The 16,996-nt window shown below is 54.3% G+C and overlaps 1 protein-coding gene across 4 annotated transcripts in view; it reads right to left on the reverse strand.

Moving 5' to 3' along the window:
- Positions 1–14,327, reverse strand: part of SLC4A5 (solute carrier family 4 member 5) — a 33,221-nt gene extending 18,894 nt beyond the window's left edge. For 2 of the 4 annotated variants that reach the window (XM_042023159.1, XM_042023156.1), the window contains exons 1-6: positions 12,757–14,326; positions 10,934–11,032; positions 10,248–10,442; positions 5,870–5,999; positions 3,198–3,358; positions 2,339–2,494 (exon numbers count right to left, since the gene is read on the reverse strand). In XM_042023159.1, the coding sequence (XP_041879093.1) occupies positions 2,339–2,494; positions 3,198–3,358; positions 5,870–5,999; positions 10,248–10,442; positions 10,934–11,006 (715 nt within the window). In that variant the 5' untranslated portion in view covers positions 11,007–11,032; positions 12,757–14,326. Of the gene's footprint in view, positions 1–2,338; positions 2,495–3,197; positions 3,359–5,869; positions 6,000–8,706; positions 9,378–10,247; positions 10,443–10,933; positions 11,033–12,756 lie in introns of those variants that run through there. The other 2 variants (XM_042023160.1, XM_042023161.1) reach the window with 2 other exon arrangements.
- Positions 14,328–16,996: the final 2,669 nt, after the last annotated feature.

A 16,996-nucleotide genomic window follows, 5' to 3' on the forward strand; every position in this document is an offset into this window, starting at 1 on the left:
GATCCCATTGGGAATGTCGGGAGCAGGATCCCATTGGGAATGTCGGGGCAGGATCCTGTGGGGAACATCAGGAGCAGGATCCTGTGGGAATGTCAGGGCAGGATCCCATTGGGAATGTCAGGGCAGGATCCTGTGGGGAGCATCAGGGGCAGGATCCCGTTGGGAACGTCAGGGGAAGGATCCCATAGGGAATATCCCATGGGGAACAGCAGGAGCAGGATCCTGTGGGGAATCTCGGGGGCAGGCAAGAATGATCACCTGCCCAGCACAGGAGACACCAGGAATGTGCTTTTCCTTCCCGTGCCCTTATCCCACCCATCGGAATATTCCCGGCGGCAGTGAGGGGATATCGATGAAAATCTCCCACCCCAAATCTCCCTGCCCCACACGAGGAGCCAGCACCACCCCAGCCCAGCCCAGCGCTGCCTCTGGGGCCGTCAGTGCCTCCAGAAGGGACATTTCTGTTCCTTGGGAAGACCCCACATCTGATTTGGGTTCTTAATCCCGTCATTCTCCCAAGAAACCCGCACTCGGGATCTGCCAGGATCTCCTCACTCCAAAATATTCCCACTGGCTTCCATCGGGCTCCATGATTCTCCTCCCTAAACGGGCGGCAAATCCAGTTTTTCATCCCAGATATTGAAGCCGAATCACTTCACCGCAAACATTTCCTTTTTCCCCTGGATTTTCTGTCTTGAGCCCAACGTTTTCCCAGGAAACCTCCTAAATTCCCAAAATTCCTTTTGGAGAATCCCCTGGAGCGCTTTTGCTGCTCCGCATCTCCCCAAGGCCCCATCTGCCACCAAGGCATCTCTCCCCGTTTCTTTTATCGTTAAACCCAACCAAACCACCTCTGAAATTCCCGCTGGATTCCTGTGCCAGCGGGATTTATCCCGATATCTGCCACTGAGCTGCCGTGGGCACAATAAATGGGAGGGACGCCCCCTTTCTCCACCATTTCCTCCTTGGAATGTCCCTCCTTGGGAACTCAGAGCAATTCCATCCCCTCAGCAAGGCGCTAAACCAAACATTCCCAAGCCGTGCTCAGTTTTGGTGGATTCTGGGCAAGTCCTGGCTCGGATATCCGGCCCCGGGACACGGGAATGCCCCCGGACTGGGAATGTTGCTCGTTGATGGCCACTCCCGGGAGCTGCTGTCCCTGGGAGCAGCCGGAGCCCGGCAAATCCGGGGCTCCACCGAGTGACCTCCCGCTAAACCCGACCAAATCCCCTTTTGTAAGGGCTGGGCAAAGGCGGGATCAGCCGGGAGCAGACCGGATTTGTCTGCGCCCGCCGCGCCAGGAAACCCCGGCGCCAAGCCATGGCACCCACACTGCACCATTGTCCTCACGGTGACGTCATCGCACGGCGCCATTGTCCTCACAGTGACATCATCGCACGGCGCCATTGTCCTCACGGTGATGTCATCGCACAGTGACATTGTCCTCACGTGATGTCATTGCACAGTGATGTTATCATCACATGGCACCATTGTCCTCGCAGTGACGTCATCACATAGTGACGTTATCATCACACAGCGCCACTGTCCTCACGGTGACGTCATCGCACAGTGACATTTTCCTCACGGTGATGTCATCGCACAGCGACGTTATCATCACATGGCGCCACTGTCCTCACGGTGACATCACTGCATGGCGCCATTGTCCACGCGGTGACGTCATCGTACAGTGGCATTGTCCTCATGTGGTACCGTTGTCCCCACAGTGACATCATCACACATCACCAATGCCACCACACACCGCCATTGTCCCCATGGTGATGTCATCACATGGTGCCATTGTCACCACTGTGACATCATTGCATGGCGACATTGTCATCACATGGAGATGACATCACACAGTGATGACATCGCACAGCGATGTCATCACACAGCGCCATTGTCCCCATGGTGATGTCATCACACAGTGATGTCATCACAGCGCCATTGTCCCCATGGTGATGTCATCATACAGTGATGTCATCACACAATGACACTGTCCTCACACAGCGACACTGTTCCCGTGGTGATGTCATCACACAGCGATGTCATCACACAGCGCCATTGTCCTCACACGCTTATGTCATCACCCAATGACGTCACCACCCAGTGACGCTGTCCCTGCCGTAACCACGCCCCCTCCCACAGCACCGTCCATGTCCCGAACGCGCCCTCAGCTTCCGGCTCCCTCACCCACCAGGGGCAGAATTTTGGGGTGTTTCCCAGGGCAACAAACACCTCGGTGTCCCAACCCCTTGGGTTCCTCCTCCCCTTCTCCTGAGATGTTCCTCCCCGACGCCCGAGGGTGCCACCAGGCGCCGGCTGGACCCCGAGGACTCACCGGTGTTGGAGGACACGGATTTGCCGATGTCAGCCAGGGAGCGGTGGATCGGCTTCTTGGTCTGGTGGCGGTGCTTGCGCAGGAGGACGTAGCTGAGCTTCTCCCGCAGCTCCGGCTTCAGCAGCCCGTCCTCGATCTGCTTCTCGATGACATCCTCTGCAACGCCCGCCCGTGGTGACCCCCGGAAAACCCCCAAAACCCCCCAAAATCTGCTCCTTTAGCAGCCCGTCCTCAATCTGCTTCTCGATGACATCCTCTGCAACGCCTGCCCGTGGTGACCCCCGGAAAACCCCCAAAACCCCCCAAAATCTGCTCCTTTAGCAGCCCATCCTCAATCTGCTTCTCGATGACATCCTCTGCAACGCCTGCCTGTGGTGACCCCCGGAAAAGCCACAAAATCTCCCCAAAACCTCCCATTCTTCATCTGCTTCTCGATGGCATCATCCCCAACATCCACCCGTGGTGACACAGGAGTGACCCCCAAAATCTCCCCAAAATCTCCCATCCTCGATCTGCTTTTTGATGGCATCCTCTGCAACATCCAGCGAAGGTGACCCAGGAGTGACCCTCAGACCACCCCAAAATCTGCTGCTTCAGCAGTGACCACCAGAACCCTCCAAAATCTCCCATCCTCGATCTGCTTCTTGATGACATCATCCCCCACACCACCCGTGGTGACCCAGGAGTGACCCCTAGGCCCCCCAAAACCTCAACACAACAATTTCTGGGAGCAGCTGAGGGGTCCCAGCTCCTTCCTTTGCTCGTTCCCGGACATGTTTGGTTTATGGAGCAAACAAATGAGTTTAAATCCATTCCCAGCGTTTGAGGACACAGGGGAAAAGCCTCCAGGGGCTCCTACCTATGATTTGGGGCAAGGAGTATCCATCCAGGTCCAGGAGCACCGTTCCCGTCTGGAGACACGTCCGCAGCTCAAAGAGGCTGTGCAGGGACAACGTGGACACGTGGGGTTTGCTCCACCTCTCGCCGCCTTCCTCCACCTTCTCCTCGAACTTGATCCACCTGAAACGAGAGCGGGACGGGCCCGCGACAGGGCGGGTGTGAAGATTAGGGAACGGCTTTTCCTGGGGAGTTTCCCCTCCATGGAAAGTTGGGATTAATTAATCTTGCAAAGTTTTCGCTCGTTATCCGGGGTGGGAAGGGAGAACCTGGTGGTGTCGTTCCCCAGAGAGCTGCTTCCAGGATTGTGGAGGGGAGGCAAAACTCCCAATCCCACCAGGAAACCCAATCCTGTGGATTTCCACATCCTCAAATTGCTCCTGAGAGGTTTGGGAATTGTGGAATGGAGGAAAAACTCCCAATTCCTTGGTTTTCCACCAGGAAACCCAATCCTGTGGATTTCCATGTCCCCAAATTGCTCCTGCAAGGTTTGGGAGTTGTGGAGCAGAGGGAAAACTCCCAATCCCACCAGGAAACCCAACCCTGTGGATTTCCATGTCCCCAAACTGCTCCTGTGAGCTCTGGGAGCTTTTCCCATGGAGGTGACGTGGCCTGAGCCTGGATCTGCTGCTGCTTGGAGCAGCCCGTGGGAGAGCAAATCCCAGAGCATTCCCAACGTCCCAACAATTCCTCAGGAATGCGCAGACCCCACCCTGGGCACTCCATCCCCACGGTGGGAGACGGGAGGATGGGCAAACCCTCGGGATTCAGCCCTTCCCTTCCTTGATTTTATACTGAAGATTCCAGAGAAACTTCAGGAATGAGGTGGATGATTCCTCCCGGCTCCCTGGGAACAGGGCTCGGAATGCTGGAATGGCAGATCCTGGTTTCGGGGGAAAAAGCTGCTTTCCCTCGACAGGCTCCAGGGATTGTCCTACCCAGAGATGAACAGGCACCGCTGGGATTTGGGCTCCTGCTGCCCCACATGGGAAGGACGGAGGAGGAGAAGGGATTTTGGGAAGAGCTGGTGGCTCTGGAATGCTGCAGGGGAAGGCCGGGGAAAGGCCGGGATGGGATCAGCTGCTGCAAAGAGAAAATCTCAGATGTCCCTACTGAAAAACTCCCAGAATATTACCTGGGAACAGCAGGAATGCTCCAACAGAACCCCAACACCCCCAAAATCCAACGTTTGGCCCTGGTGCCCATCCCACAGCTCCCCTTCCCGGATTTCTTTGGAGAATCCCTTTCTCCAGCCCTTCAGCTTTCCCCAGCAGGGAATTCAAGCTTCCCGCGGCGGCTCCCGCCAAGCGCCGGCGCCGCTCTCCCAAAGCCGATTGGGCCGCTTTTCCTTTCCTTCTGCCCCGTTTTCCTGAGGAAATTGTGTTATTAGGGAGCGGCCGGGGCAAGTGCGGGATTCGGGGCACGTTTCCAGCAGCGCCTTTGCCCCGGGATCGGCATCCCAGGATTCTTTCTCCAAGGCTACTGCGAATTCCCACCTCCCTGCTGCTCCCAGCATCCCGATTCCCATTTTTTCCCCGTTTATTGTGGATATTGTGGAGCAGGTGGAGCGGATCCCACCTTCTGCTCCCACCCCTGAGGATAAAGAGGCTCAACCTGGCTGGATAGCGGGAATCAGGACTTGGGAAACCTCCGTGGTCCCAGGAAAAGCTTGGAAATCTCCACCTCCCAGCCTCCCTGATGAAAATCCCAACGCAAACATGGATTTTTCCAAGCTTTTCAGGGAGTGGGAAGGCAGAAGTAAACATGGATTTATGGAAGATTAAGGTTAATTAAGGTTAAAAAAAGAATTAAGGTTAAAATTAAGGAGTCGGAGCAGGGATTGGAGCCAGGGGGATGCTGAGGAGCTTCCCAAATTTTGGCTGATGCAAAGAAAACCAGCCCAAAAGAGAGGATCGGCATCCACAGGGCCCGATCCCGATCTATCCCAATCCCTGGCGTCAAAATTCCACACCCAAACTGGGAAATCCCACGGGAAAGGGCTCGGGATACCACCTGGACCCCCTTCCCAAAGCTCCCCCCCAAAAAATCCCAACCCTTGCAGAGCTGAGGTCGGGAAGGGAAAATCCCGCTTGGATTTGGGATCTTCCCCTGGGTAAGATCCCAGTCCAACAAAGCAAATTCCACCTGCAGCTCCTTTAATGATTTTTTTAAGGATGGAGCAGGTGGGGTTTCATTTTTTATGGATCAGGGGTGGGAAAAGTTTCACTCCTGGCCTGGCCAGAAAAAGTGTGGAGGGAAAAAAATCCTGGGAAAATGTTCTTTGTGCCCCCTACTCCCATTTCCCAGCTGGAATTCTCCAGTTTCCCAGCACGTTATCCCATTTTTTACCCATCCTGCAGGGCTCTGGTGGCTGGGAGGGGGAAAAGCTCCAGCTCTGGGATTGATCCAGCCTGAGAAAATTCGGGATAAGATGGGAAATCTTCCTCCTCCTCCTCAGGATGCAGCTGAGGTGCACATCACCCTAAAATCCCATTTTTCCCGCATTTCCCTGACTCGGGAATGTCCTTTTTTTAACACCACTGAAACCGACGCTCATTCCCTGATTCCGTTTATCCCCGGGGATATTTTGGGAGGGGATTTTTTTCCCCGGCACATTCCCAAATCCCCCCTGACCTGGCCGACTCCTTCCACTCCATCTCGTCCCCGTCGTGCTGCAGGGTGTCCATCTCCGTGAAAAGGGTGGGATTGGGGAGTTCATCGTCCTCCCCCAGGATGTAGCGGAGCCGTTCGGCGGCCGGGGACACTGCCAGGGAAAGCAGAGCTTTAATTCCATGGGAAACGGGATGATCCCGCTCCGTTCCCCCAGGGAAAGGCCCTGAAGGGGGGAAAGAAGGAGCTGTAGGGTGGTTTGGGATCATAAAAAAGGGAGGGAAATGGAAGAAATGTGGAGGAAAATATTAAAGGGGAGGAATGGGGGAACTCCAAGTGATGCCGTCCCGAATTCCCTGTGGAAAGAGATGCGGGATGCTGGGGAAAGGAGGAGTGGGATAAAGGTCCAGGAACACAAAACCATCCAGTTCCCCTTTCCAGGAGATTCGTGTGCCCCGTTTCCATGGGGTATCCCCCAGTTTTCCCTTCCACGGATCCCATTTTTGCCAGGCTCCATCACAACCAAGCCCTTCCAACACAGCACGCTGGGATTTCCCGGTTTTCCCGCCGCATTCCCGAGGGGAAGCGGGATCATTCAAGGGCAATCACACAAATCCATCATTCCTGCAGGAAAAAATTCCATCTTTTTCCAGCCAACAACACTCCAGCCTGGGAAGGGGCGTTTATGGCTTCTGGCTCCGTGCGGAGCGATCCGGGAATGGGATCGGGGACACATCACCTGCCAACCTCCTGCCTGCTGGGAAAAGGCTTTTCCATCTCCGGCACATTCCCGGTGCCCACGGGAGGGTGACGAACCTCCCGGGAAGAAAAAAGGTCTGGATTTGCTTTTAACCCTCTCTCTCCTCTGGGGCTTCTCCAGCAAAACTTCCCAATTTTGGTGGATTTGGGGACAAATCCGAGCCCTGGGTGCAGCAGGGATGGGGGTGAACCCCAAGGAAGAGGTGAAAATCCACCTGAAATCCATGGAAATGGCGTGTTTGGAATACAATCCTGCATCTCCTAATGGAGCAGGAACGATCCAGGCTTGGAAAATGTGATTTTTTTGGGGCAGAATCCTCCTTTTCTCCAAGCTGGGAATAACAAGGTTGGGAAATTCATCACTTAGAAAATCAGGGAATTAAACTGCCGTGGATAAATGGAGGGAAAAACGGGAATATGGCCCCTTTTCCTGCACAAAGGAGACGACGCCCAGGTCCCCAAAGAAGAGGATGTCCCTTTAGGCTGAACCTGCTTAGACCTCTTAAGCTCCTCTAAGCCGAGCCTAAAGCCCTGTGGCCCGGTCCTGCCGCCATTCCCATAAAGCTCCATTATTATGATTATCAATATTCCCGGTCGTTTTGGGGCTGGGCTCTGTGCCTGGAGGGTTTCAGGCTCCCTAAGCCTGGCCGTTGTTCTCGGAAAAGGGATGAAATGGGGGCAATTCTGGGCAACCCTCCCCGCCAAACCCGAAATTCCCTAAAAAAACCCCAAACTGGCCACGGATACCATGAGCCGAACGGCAAAACATTGGGATTTTGCTGGAAATCCCTGTGCTGGGTGGGGTCTCTGGTGGGAAAAGGGGGATTTGGAATTCCGCACACCCTCGATTTGGGGGTTGCTGCTCCCGACTCTGCCCAAATTCCCTCTTTGGGTTTTAAAAACGGATCCCTCCTTCCTCAGCCTCCCCAGGGCCTCATTTTGGGGTCTCGGGGCTGAAACCCCAAAAACCGATGGGAATCTTGTCCAGAAAGAGCTTTTTTTTTAGCTTCTTTTCTTTATCCTGCCAGATTTTAAGGAATAAATTCAACTTCCAGCACCCAACTTGTGCTTCCCTCCCTCCCCGAGGTGTTCGACCAACCCCGCCAGGACTCAGCCAGGCAGCCAAAATTCCTGGGATTTGTTCACCTGGAGAACCCTTTCACAGCCGGGAAAGCACCCGGCCCTCCCCGCTTTGGGGTTTTTTCATTCCTGGGAATTCAATCCAGCACTGAAAATCCCGGGAAGCGGCAGGTGTTTGTTGGAGAGGGTGAAAGCAACGGGGACAGAGGCCAGACCCCACAAAACACCCCCAAATCAGCCCCTGTTCCTTGAGGATACCGCTCGGGGGGGGCCCGGAGCCGATCCAGATCTCCCTGAACCAGATTCTGGCATGGAAAAACACCCCCAGCTCTGGGATTTCGGGCGCTGCGGATTCCCACGGAACCCTGGGAATACTCAGGCTCATTCCACATGCGCGGACCCCACATTTCCATGGGAAACAGGACAGGAATGACCTAAACCTCCTCCCTGTGAGGTGCAGCCACCCTGACCCCGATCCAGCAGCAAAACCTCGTCTGGGGATCCTTCTCCAAAGCGAAATTCCCGCTCTGGCTTCAGGTAGAGCGAAAAAAACCGGGATAAAATTGGGGCCGAGGGAATGAGGCGCTGCCGGGGCTCTGCAATCCCGAGTTAAGGTCCAGCGTTAGCCAGGGGCTGCCGCGGATTCTCCACAGCCTTTCCCTGGATTTTCCTGCCTCAGACGAGTCCCCACCTCCCCAGAGAGCCAGGATACTGGGATGCACATCCCATGGGACTCACCACTCCTTCCCTGCTCAAAAAAACCCCAAGTTTGGGATATTTTTGACCCTTTCAAATACCGACTTTTCCAGCGGAAGCTGGGAGTTCCCCAATTTATTTTTGGGATGAGCTCTGGAGCTGCGCGCCTGGAGTTCGCCTGCCATCCCCCAGGCTGCTTTTCCAGGGGGAAAAGCTGCTTTGCCGAGGGAAAAACGAATTTTAACCCGCCCCCCCCGGAGCTTTCTCCCCCCCTCCCTTTCCCCCCACCGCGGAGCGATGGGAAAAAAATCCCAACCAAGCCCTACCTGGAGTTGTTTCCTTTTTTTCCCCCATTTCTTCCCGGCTTAAACCAAACCTTCACTGCGCGGTCCCAAAAAACTCCAAAGCCCCGGAGTTCCTTTTTCCTTTATCCTTTATCCACTGCGGCTCGCTAAACTCCCGGGGCTTAGGGAGCAGATTACCGGGAATAAAAAGCACTTTCCTCTCTCTTTGGCTCCCATGACGGGAAGTTACCAAATCAGCCGGGATGCCAGAGGGAGAGGTGAGCGCTTGGAAAAGCAGCGGGATCCAGGGGAAAAGGGGAGGGAAGAGCAGAAATCAAAGATTTGGCCGTCGCTCCCTGCGGGATTTTCCTCTCCCACCCGGAGCGCGGTGGGAAAAGCCCCTTCAAGCTCTGGGGTTTGTTTTTCAGGGAAAAAGGCACCAAAATCAGGGAGATTTCCTGGGATTCTGCAGAGCTGAGGGGTTTTGGGGTGGGTTTTTCCTCCATAAAATGAGTTTTTCTGTCCAATCCCTCAAAGCAGCCCGGAGTTGTCTCCGAGTGGCATTTGCTGCCTGTGGAAAGGAGGGGAAAGGAGGGAAAAAGAGGGATAAGGAGGGGAATAGAGGGGGAAAGAGGGGGAAAATGGAAAAGAAGGGAAAAAGAGGAAAAAGGAGGGGACGTGGTCCTGCTCCCGCCTCCCCCGAGGGCACGGAGGAGCCGCCAGAGAATAAAAAACCACTCCCCATGAAAAAAAACCCAGGAAATCTTCGCCTCCCGAAGGGAAAAGCGGAGCCGAGCCTCCGCCCGCCCCACTGGAGCTGAACCCAGATGCAAATTTCCAAAGGGGGGGCTGGAAAAATCCCACCCCAGGGCCCGGCAGCCGCTTTGCCATGCGAAATGTTAATCTTCCCTAAGGAGATTTCCCGGGAGTGGGCAAAGCCCCGGCAAAACCCGTCGGGAACGAGATGTGATTCCCAAAGATTGTCTGCACCCCCAATTCCAGCTGGGAAAACCCCTCCAGACTCACCCCAATCCCATTCCAATGGGAAAAACCCACCGGGAACGAGGTGTGATTCCCAAATATTGTCTGCACTCCCAATTCCAGCTGGGAAAACCCCTCCAGACCCATCCCAATCCCATTCCAATGGGAAAAACCCATCAGGAACGAGGTGTGATTCCCAAAGATTGTCGGCACCCCCAATTCCAGCTGGGAAAACCCCTCCAGACCCACCCCAATCCCATTTCAAATGTGAAAAGCCCACTGGGAACGAGGTGTGATTCCCAAAGATTGTCTGCACCCCCAATTCCAGCTGGGAAAACCCCTCCAGACCCACCCCAATCCCATTCCAATGGGAAAAACCCATCAGGAACGAGGTGTGATTCCCAAAGATTGTCTGCACCCCCAATTCCAGCTGGGAAAACCCCTCCAGACCCATCCCAATCCCATTTCCAAAGGGATAAAAATAAAACCCGGGAACCGCCGGCAGAAGCAGCGCCAAATCGCGCATCCGAGGCGATTCAACCGCGCATCCAAGGATGCTCCAAAGGCCCTCCCGGATTTCTGGGAAGCCCGCGGGCACTCACTGGTCCTGCTGGCGTTGTCGTTGCCGCTCTCGGCCCAGCCCTGGCCGCCGTCGTCGGTGTCCGAGTGCTCCGGGCGCCCAAAGTGCCGCTCGCTCTCGCTTGTGCGGTCCCGGCTGGAGCCCGGGGACCTCCGGCGCCGCCGCTTCCGGCGGTACCCGTGGGGCACCGGCACCCCGATGTAGATGGAGTGGTAGTCTGGGTGTGGGGAGAGGGTTAGGGGGAATTCTGGCTTCCAGTTAAAAAAAAACTTCAGTTTTCAGGGAGAAAATTTCCCGGTAGAAGTGATGTGGGTGGGGCGGTAACTGGAGTTAAAAACTTGATTTCCAGGGAGAAAAATTCCTGGCGGAAAAGATGTGGATGGGGCGGTAATCCAGAGGGAAGGGGAGAGATTTAGGGGGCAGAGGTGGGATTTCTCACTCCCAGTTAAAAAATAATCACTTTTCAGGGAGAAAACTTCCAGGTAGAAATGACATGGACGGAGCCGTAATTGGAATAAAAAATTCGATTTCTGGGTGGAAAACTCCCAGTTTTGAACACCAGGGAGGAGCTTTCCCTCTTCCCGCCAGGCTTAATGCTCTCCCAGGAGCCTTTTCCATGCCGGGCCTGGGATGTGCTGGGAGCTCGGATGGATCCGCGGGCAGGGAGAGCGGGGTGTCCGCGGCATTCCCGGGATTTCACTCACTCACCTTCCTCATCCTCGAATCTCCTCCTGGAGCCGCCGAGGCCGCGCTCGCTCATCCCATCCTCGTCCTCCAGCATGGTCCCGCTGCTCAGGGGGAGCTGGGCTGGGCAAGGAACGGGGGTTTAGCGGGATTTGGGATTTTAATGGGATTTTAGTGGGATTTGGGATTTTAATGGGATTTTAGTGGGATTTTAGTGGGATTTGGGAGGGGGTAACCTCTCTGCACACCTGAGTGGGGCTATGGGAATCCTTCACCTGGTGAAATCCCAGCGGGAGAGCCGGGAGCTTCCCTGGGGATCAGCGGGACCCTCTGGCACCGCCGGGCTCAGCCCTGCCTTGTCCTGTGCCATCCCTGCTCTCCTCTCCCCATGTTCCCAAAATCCCAGCTGGATTTCCGCCGGATCCCATCCCCGGCCTCCAATTCCAGCTGCTCAGAGGACGAGCAAGGCTGGGAGAACATTCCAGAGATTTTCCTTCACAAATCCCGACAAAACCTCAATTCCCAGGAATTCCAGAGCCCCCCATTACTGCGGGGTGACCCCGCACCGCTCCAAGGGGATTTTCCCAGCACACATTTCCCTTTCCCCAGCTCCGATCCCGCATTTCCAGCTCTTGCCCTGCTTGATCCCGGTGGGATTTCTCTGGCGCTCGGCCAGGGCCGTCAATGAATTAATTCATTAATGAGCCCTAACGAGCTGCCCCCGCTGATTGCCTTTCACACTCGGCTGGGGGGCAGAGCCGTGGCTATTCCTGGCCGCCCGCTCGATGCTCCCAAGGGCACTCGGAGGGCGAGCGGGAGCAGCCGCTCCGCGTTCCCGCGCCATTCCCGTCTATTCCGGGAGAGAAATCCCAGCTCCAGCCGAAGAGCTCGGAAAAATGGGAACACCCAGAGCTGCTGGGCCTGGCCTGGCTGGGTGGGCTCTGCTGGGTCTGAATTCCCGACACTTTTTCCCTCAGGAAAATCCGTTTATCCCAGTCCAGCCCAAGTCCAGTTTATCCCAGTTCAGCCCAAATCCAGTTTATCCCAGTCCAACTCAAGTCCAGTTTATCCCATTCCAACTCAAATCCAGTTTATCCCAGTTCAGCCCAAATCCAGTTTATCCCAGTCCAACTCAAGTCCAGTTTATCCCATTCCAACTCAAATCCAGTTTATCCCAGTCCAGCTCCAGCCTGATCCCAGTTGAGATTTAAAGTCGATTTCTGGGATTTGGGATTTTTCCCATCAATCCCACACTTTGGCAGGGATTGATTTCATTTAGGGGCCAACGGCTCTGGAGGGAAAACCCAAACTGGGGAGTTTTATGGGATAACATCATCCGTGAGCCTCAGCTTCCCAAAAACAACATTCCCGGGTGAATTCCAAGGATTTTAGCAAGCAGGAAAAGCAGGAAAATATCCCCCAGCCTCAGGCAGGAATATTTTTGCTCCTTCTAAAAGCTGAAGGACCAAAACTCCCAGAAAATTCCTGCAGCTTGGGATTCCCGGGTGACGGATTGGGATACACAACCCTCCAGCCGGGATAATATTGGGAAGAAACAGGATTTTTTGGGAAATCCGGTTGAGCTGGGCAGCACAAAGAACTCCCGGGGTAAAGCCAGGCTTTGTTAGACCCGGATAAATGAAAGCTCTCGATCAATTCTGGGGTCGGAGAATCTGGAATTTTTCCCTCTATTTCCCACACGAAGTTTTTACCCCCCTAAATCCCTGAAGCGCTGGAAAACCCGGCTCTAATTCCATGGAAATCAGGGGAGGGAAGCCAAGCGCTGCCACTTTTCCCAATTAAACCCCAAACGCCCCCCAAAAATGAATTTTCCCCTAAAAACTCACCTTGAGCTCCCCAAAAATTATTCGGGAATGGGCTGGGGCTGCGGAGCGGGTTCAGGGAAAGCCGGGATCGCCTGGAGTCAGAGCTGCTCTTCCCAACATCCCATCGACCCCAGTGCCCGGCAGCTCCTGCATCCCAATGGATTTGGGGCAGCGCCGATTGATTTTGGGAGCGCGGAGGATCACGGGGAGCTCTGGGGAGGGAGGGCCGGCGGAATCCGGCCCTGGAAAAGGCTCCATTTTCCACCAGGATGTGGAAAATTCCCGTTGTTCCTCCCCGGCCTGCGGGATTCGGGTTTTCTGGGATTGTGGGGCCTTTTTTTCCATGAATTTTGTCTCTTTTTGAGGGATTCTGATGCCCATGCTTGGTGTCCTGATTTTAGGGAATGGGAGGAATTTCCTCAGGGAAGTGAGGGGTATCAGCAGGAGTGTGATGATCCCAAATCCCCCTCAGTGGGATGATCCCAAATCCCTCTCAGTCCGATGATCCCAAATCCCTCTCAGTGGGATGATCCCGAGTCCCTCTCAGTGCGATGATCCTGAATCTCCCTCAGTGGGATGATCCCAAATCTCCCTCAGTTGGATGATCCCAAATTGCCCTCAGTGGGATGATCCCAAATCTCCCTCAGTTGGATGATCCCAAATCGCCCTCAGTGGGATGATCCCAAATCTCCCTCAGTTGGATGATCCCAAATCCCCCTCAGTGGGATGATCCCGAATCTCCCTCAGTTGGATGATCCCAAATCCCCCTCAGTCCGATGATCCCAAATCTCCCTCAGTGGGATGATCCCGAATCCCCCTCAGTGCGATGATCCCAAATCCCTCTCAGTGGGATGATCCCGAGTCCCTCTCAGTGGGATGATCCCAAATCCCCATCCATGGGATGCTCCTACACCCCCTGGAGAGCGGGATCAGCCCCTGGGCAATCCCACCCAGCCTGGGGAGGGGTTGGGGTCAGGGTTGCCCACAGAATTATTCCCAGTTCCTCGTTTCACTTCCCACATCCATGAATTCGGGTTCGGGAATCTCGGCCGCGACTCCGCTCCCGTTTCACGCCTGGATTCCTCCTCTCCCTCCAGCTTTTTATCGGGAATATCAATAAATCCCCATCGAACAGCACCCGGCCCTTCATCCCAGCAAAAAACCGGGACTGGGAGATGGGATTTGGAGCTTTGAACCCACCCCACATCGGGGCTTTTCCGGGAGATGCTCCCATGGCACAACCCGGGTGGAATCTGATGCTTTATCCCCACTCCCGTTTTCCTCCCAGCTCCCGTTGGATGGGATTTTCCCTTCCCTCTGGAGAAGGCTCCACTTAGGGGCAATTTGGGAATGTCTGTGGCATTCCTGCTGATGTCGGTGTTTTGGGAAAAGCTTTTGGGATTCCGTGCTCCTGCTTCAATCCACTTTTCCCGTTTTCCAGGCGTTTCATTCTCCGCGGGAATCGCTGGGCTGGGTGTCCAAGCTGAAGGAAAATCCTTTTTTTCCCATTAACCCCGGGATGAATCCTGGGATGAGAACCCGCTCCCATCCCAGCCAGGACATTGGAATCCAGGTTTTGTCCTGGGAATCAAGAGAAAAAGAATGGGATTTCGCTTTTTCCTTCCGAATCCATGGAGATTTAAATTCCCCGGAGAGAGGGGGAAGAAGGAAGCAAAGCCAAACCCCTGGAGCCCACAAGGAAATTATTCCCTAAACATCCAAGTTCATCCCAATTCCCGAGGCTGCTCCCTGGTTTTACCTTTTCCACCTCCAAAAACTTCCCAGATTTTGGCCAAAATGCTCTCAAATATTCCAAAGGCGCCACAATGGGAAAACTCCACTTCCAATGGGAAAAACCGGATCCAGAGGGGTTTTCCAGGCCTGGGCCAGGAATTGGTTCTGGTTTGGCTGAAGGGAAAGCTGGGAATGGTCGGGAGAGGGAGACAGAGCCCGGGAATCGCATCCAGAGCTTCGGCATCCCCGGGATCCAGGCCGAGCTCCCGCTTCCCAAATATCCCAATTCCTGAGAAGTGCCAGGAGTAAACCGGGATTTCCTTCGCTCCTGGGAAAAACAGACTCTTGTTCCTTTTCCTTTGCCCCTTTTCTTTCCCTTTTTCCCCTTTTCCCTTTTCCTTTCAATTTTTCCTTTCACTTTTTCCATTTGATTTCATTTTTTTCCTTTTCCTTTCATTTTTTCCTTTTCCTTTCACTTTCCCCCCCTTTTCCTTTCACTTCTTTCCTCATTCCTTTCAGTTTTCCCTTTTCCTTTCTTTTTTTTTGCCCTTTTCCTTTCCTTTTTTGTCCCCATTCCCCGAATTTGATTTCTGCCTCCCGGGAGAGCTTTGCCACCCACAGGTCATGGATGAGGCCCTGGGGCCTCAGCACAGGGATCCACTGGGGTTTTTTGGGATAAAACCCCACATTATTGGGATAAACCCCATGATTTTGGGATAAAATCACACATTTTTGGGAAAACTCCCTCATTTTTTGGCATAAAACCCCACAGTTTTGGGACAAAAGCCCCACATTTTTGAGATAAAACCCCACGTTGTTTGGGATGAAACCACACACTTTTTGGGACAAACCCCCTCATTTTTGGAATAAAACCCCACAGTTTTGGGATAAAACCCCAATTTTTGGGATAAAACCCCGCAGTTTTGGGACAAAAGCCCCCAGTTTTTTGAAAAACCCCCATATTTTTGAGATAAACCCCCACATTGTTTGGGATGAAACCACACACTTTTTGGGACAAACCCCCTCATTTTTGGGATAAAACCCCACGGGTTTGGGATGAATTTCCTATTTTTGCAATTCCTCTGCTCAAGGGTTGCAGCAACACCCCCTCTGTTTTTAATTCCCAGATCCCAAGAGATCCAGGGGGGAATTCCCACCCGGACCCAGGAGCTGTGCTGAGACAGAAACATCAGAAAAGGCAATTCCTTCCCTGCTCCCAGGTCGGTGTCCAGCAGAGGGAATTTCCTCCATCCCAGGAATGTCCCAAATTTCCTCCATCCCGGGAATGTCCCAAATAAACCCATCCTCGTTTTAAAAATTGCTGGGATCTCCTTCTCCTCACCCAGGAATGAAAACCAGAGCGGGGAAAAGCCGGGAACCTCCAGGAATGGGATTTTTTCCCCCTTGCCCCAGCGGGATCCAGGGGATGGAAGCTGTGCTTCTGTTTTTCCTGGAAAATCCCACTGGGAATGCTCTGGAGGGAGAGCTGCTCCACTTTTCCCTTTGGTTTCACCTTCCTGGAGCCTGGTTTCCATCAGAATCCATCGGAAAGCCACAATTTCCCAGGAAATCAGCGGGAATACAACAGCCAAAGCCCGAGAGGGTGGGAGCGACCTTGGAAAACACAACAGAAATTCCGTTTATTGGGAAAAAAACCCCAAATCCCCCCAAAACCCCTCCAGAGGCCCAGGGGAGCCCTGGGGAGCTCTGCCCTCACAGTCCAGGGAGGGGTTTAGGAATTCCCAATGGTATTTTCCAGTTTTCCCAAAGAAATTTCAGGAGCTGAGAATAATCCCATTTTTTTACAGTTTTCCCAAAGAAACTTCAGGAGCTGAGGAGGAAATTCCCACTTTTTTACAGTTTTCCCAAAGAAACTTCGGGAGCTGAGGAGAAAATTCCGACTTTTTTACAGTTTTCCCAAAGAAACTTCAGGAGCCGAGGAGGAAATTCCCATTTTTTTCCACATTCCCAGCTCCGAGTGCTCCTCCTGCTCCTCACACTTTGCTGTGGCCGGCGGCGTCTTCCTCTTCCTCCTCCTCCTCCTCCTCCTCCTCCTCCTCCTCCTCATTCCCGGGATTTACCGGGACGTATCCACCTTCCCGGGGCAGGCACCAGCACCAGCCGGCGCCACTGAGATCCAGCGAGGCGAAGCTCAGATCCCGCGTCTCCAGGAGCCGGAAATCCACGGAATCCAGGTGGGAATGGATCTCGTTGAGCTGCTGCCAGTAGAGCCAGGCCATGGCCAGCCCCAGCACCTGCGGGACAGGGGACAAAGCCACCGCGGGCTCAGGGACACCTCCCCTGTCCCAGGGTGCTCCAGCCTGGCCCGGGACACTTCCAGGGATCTGGGGGCATCCAATATTTCTTCCCAATATCCCATCTAAACCAGGGTGTGGAATCATGGATTGGTTTGGGTTGGAAGGGACCTTAAATCCCATCCAGAGCCACCATGGGCAGGGACACCTCCCACTGTCCCAGAGGGCTCCAACCTGGCCTTGGGCACTTCCAGGGATCCAGGGGCAGCCAC

This window comes from Corvus kubaryi, unplaced genomic scaffold, assembly GCF_017639235.1.
Source record: "Corvus kubaryi isolate FWS band 111438036 unplaced genomic scaffold, C.kubaryi_AGA036_p1.0 37237, whole genome shotgun sequence".
NCBI classification, from domain to species: Eukaryota; Metazoa; Chordata; class Aves; order Passeriformes; family Corvidae; genus Corvus; species Corvus kubaryi.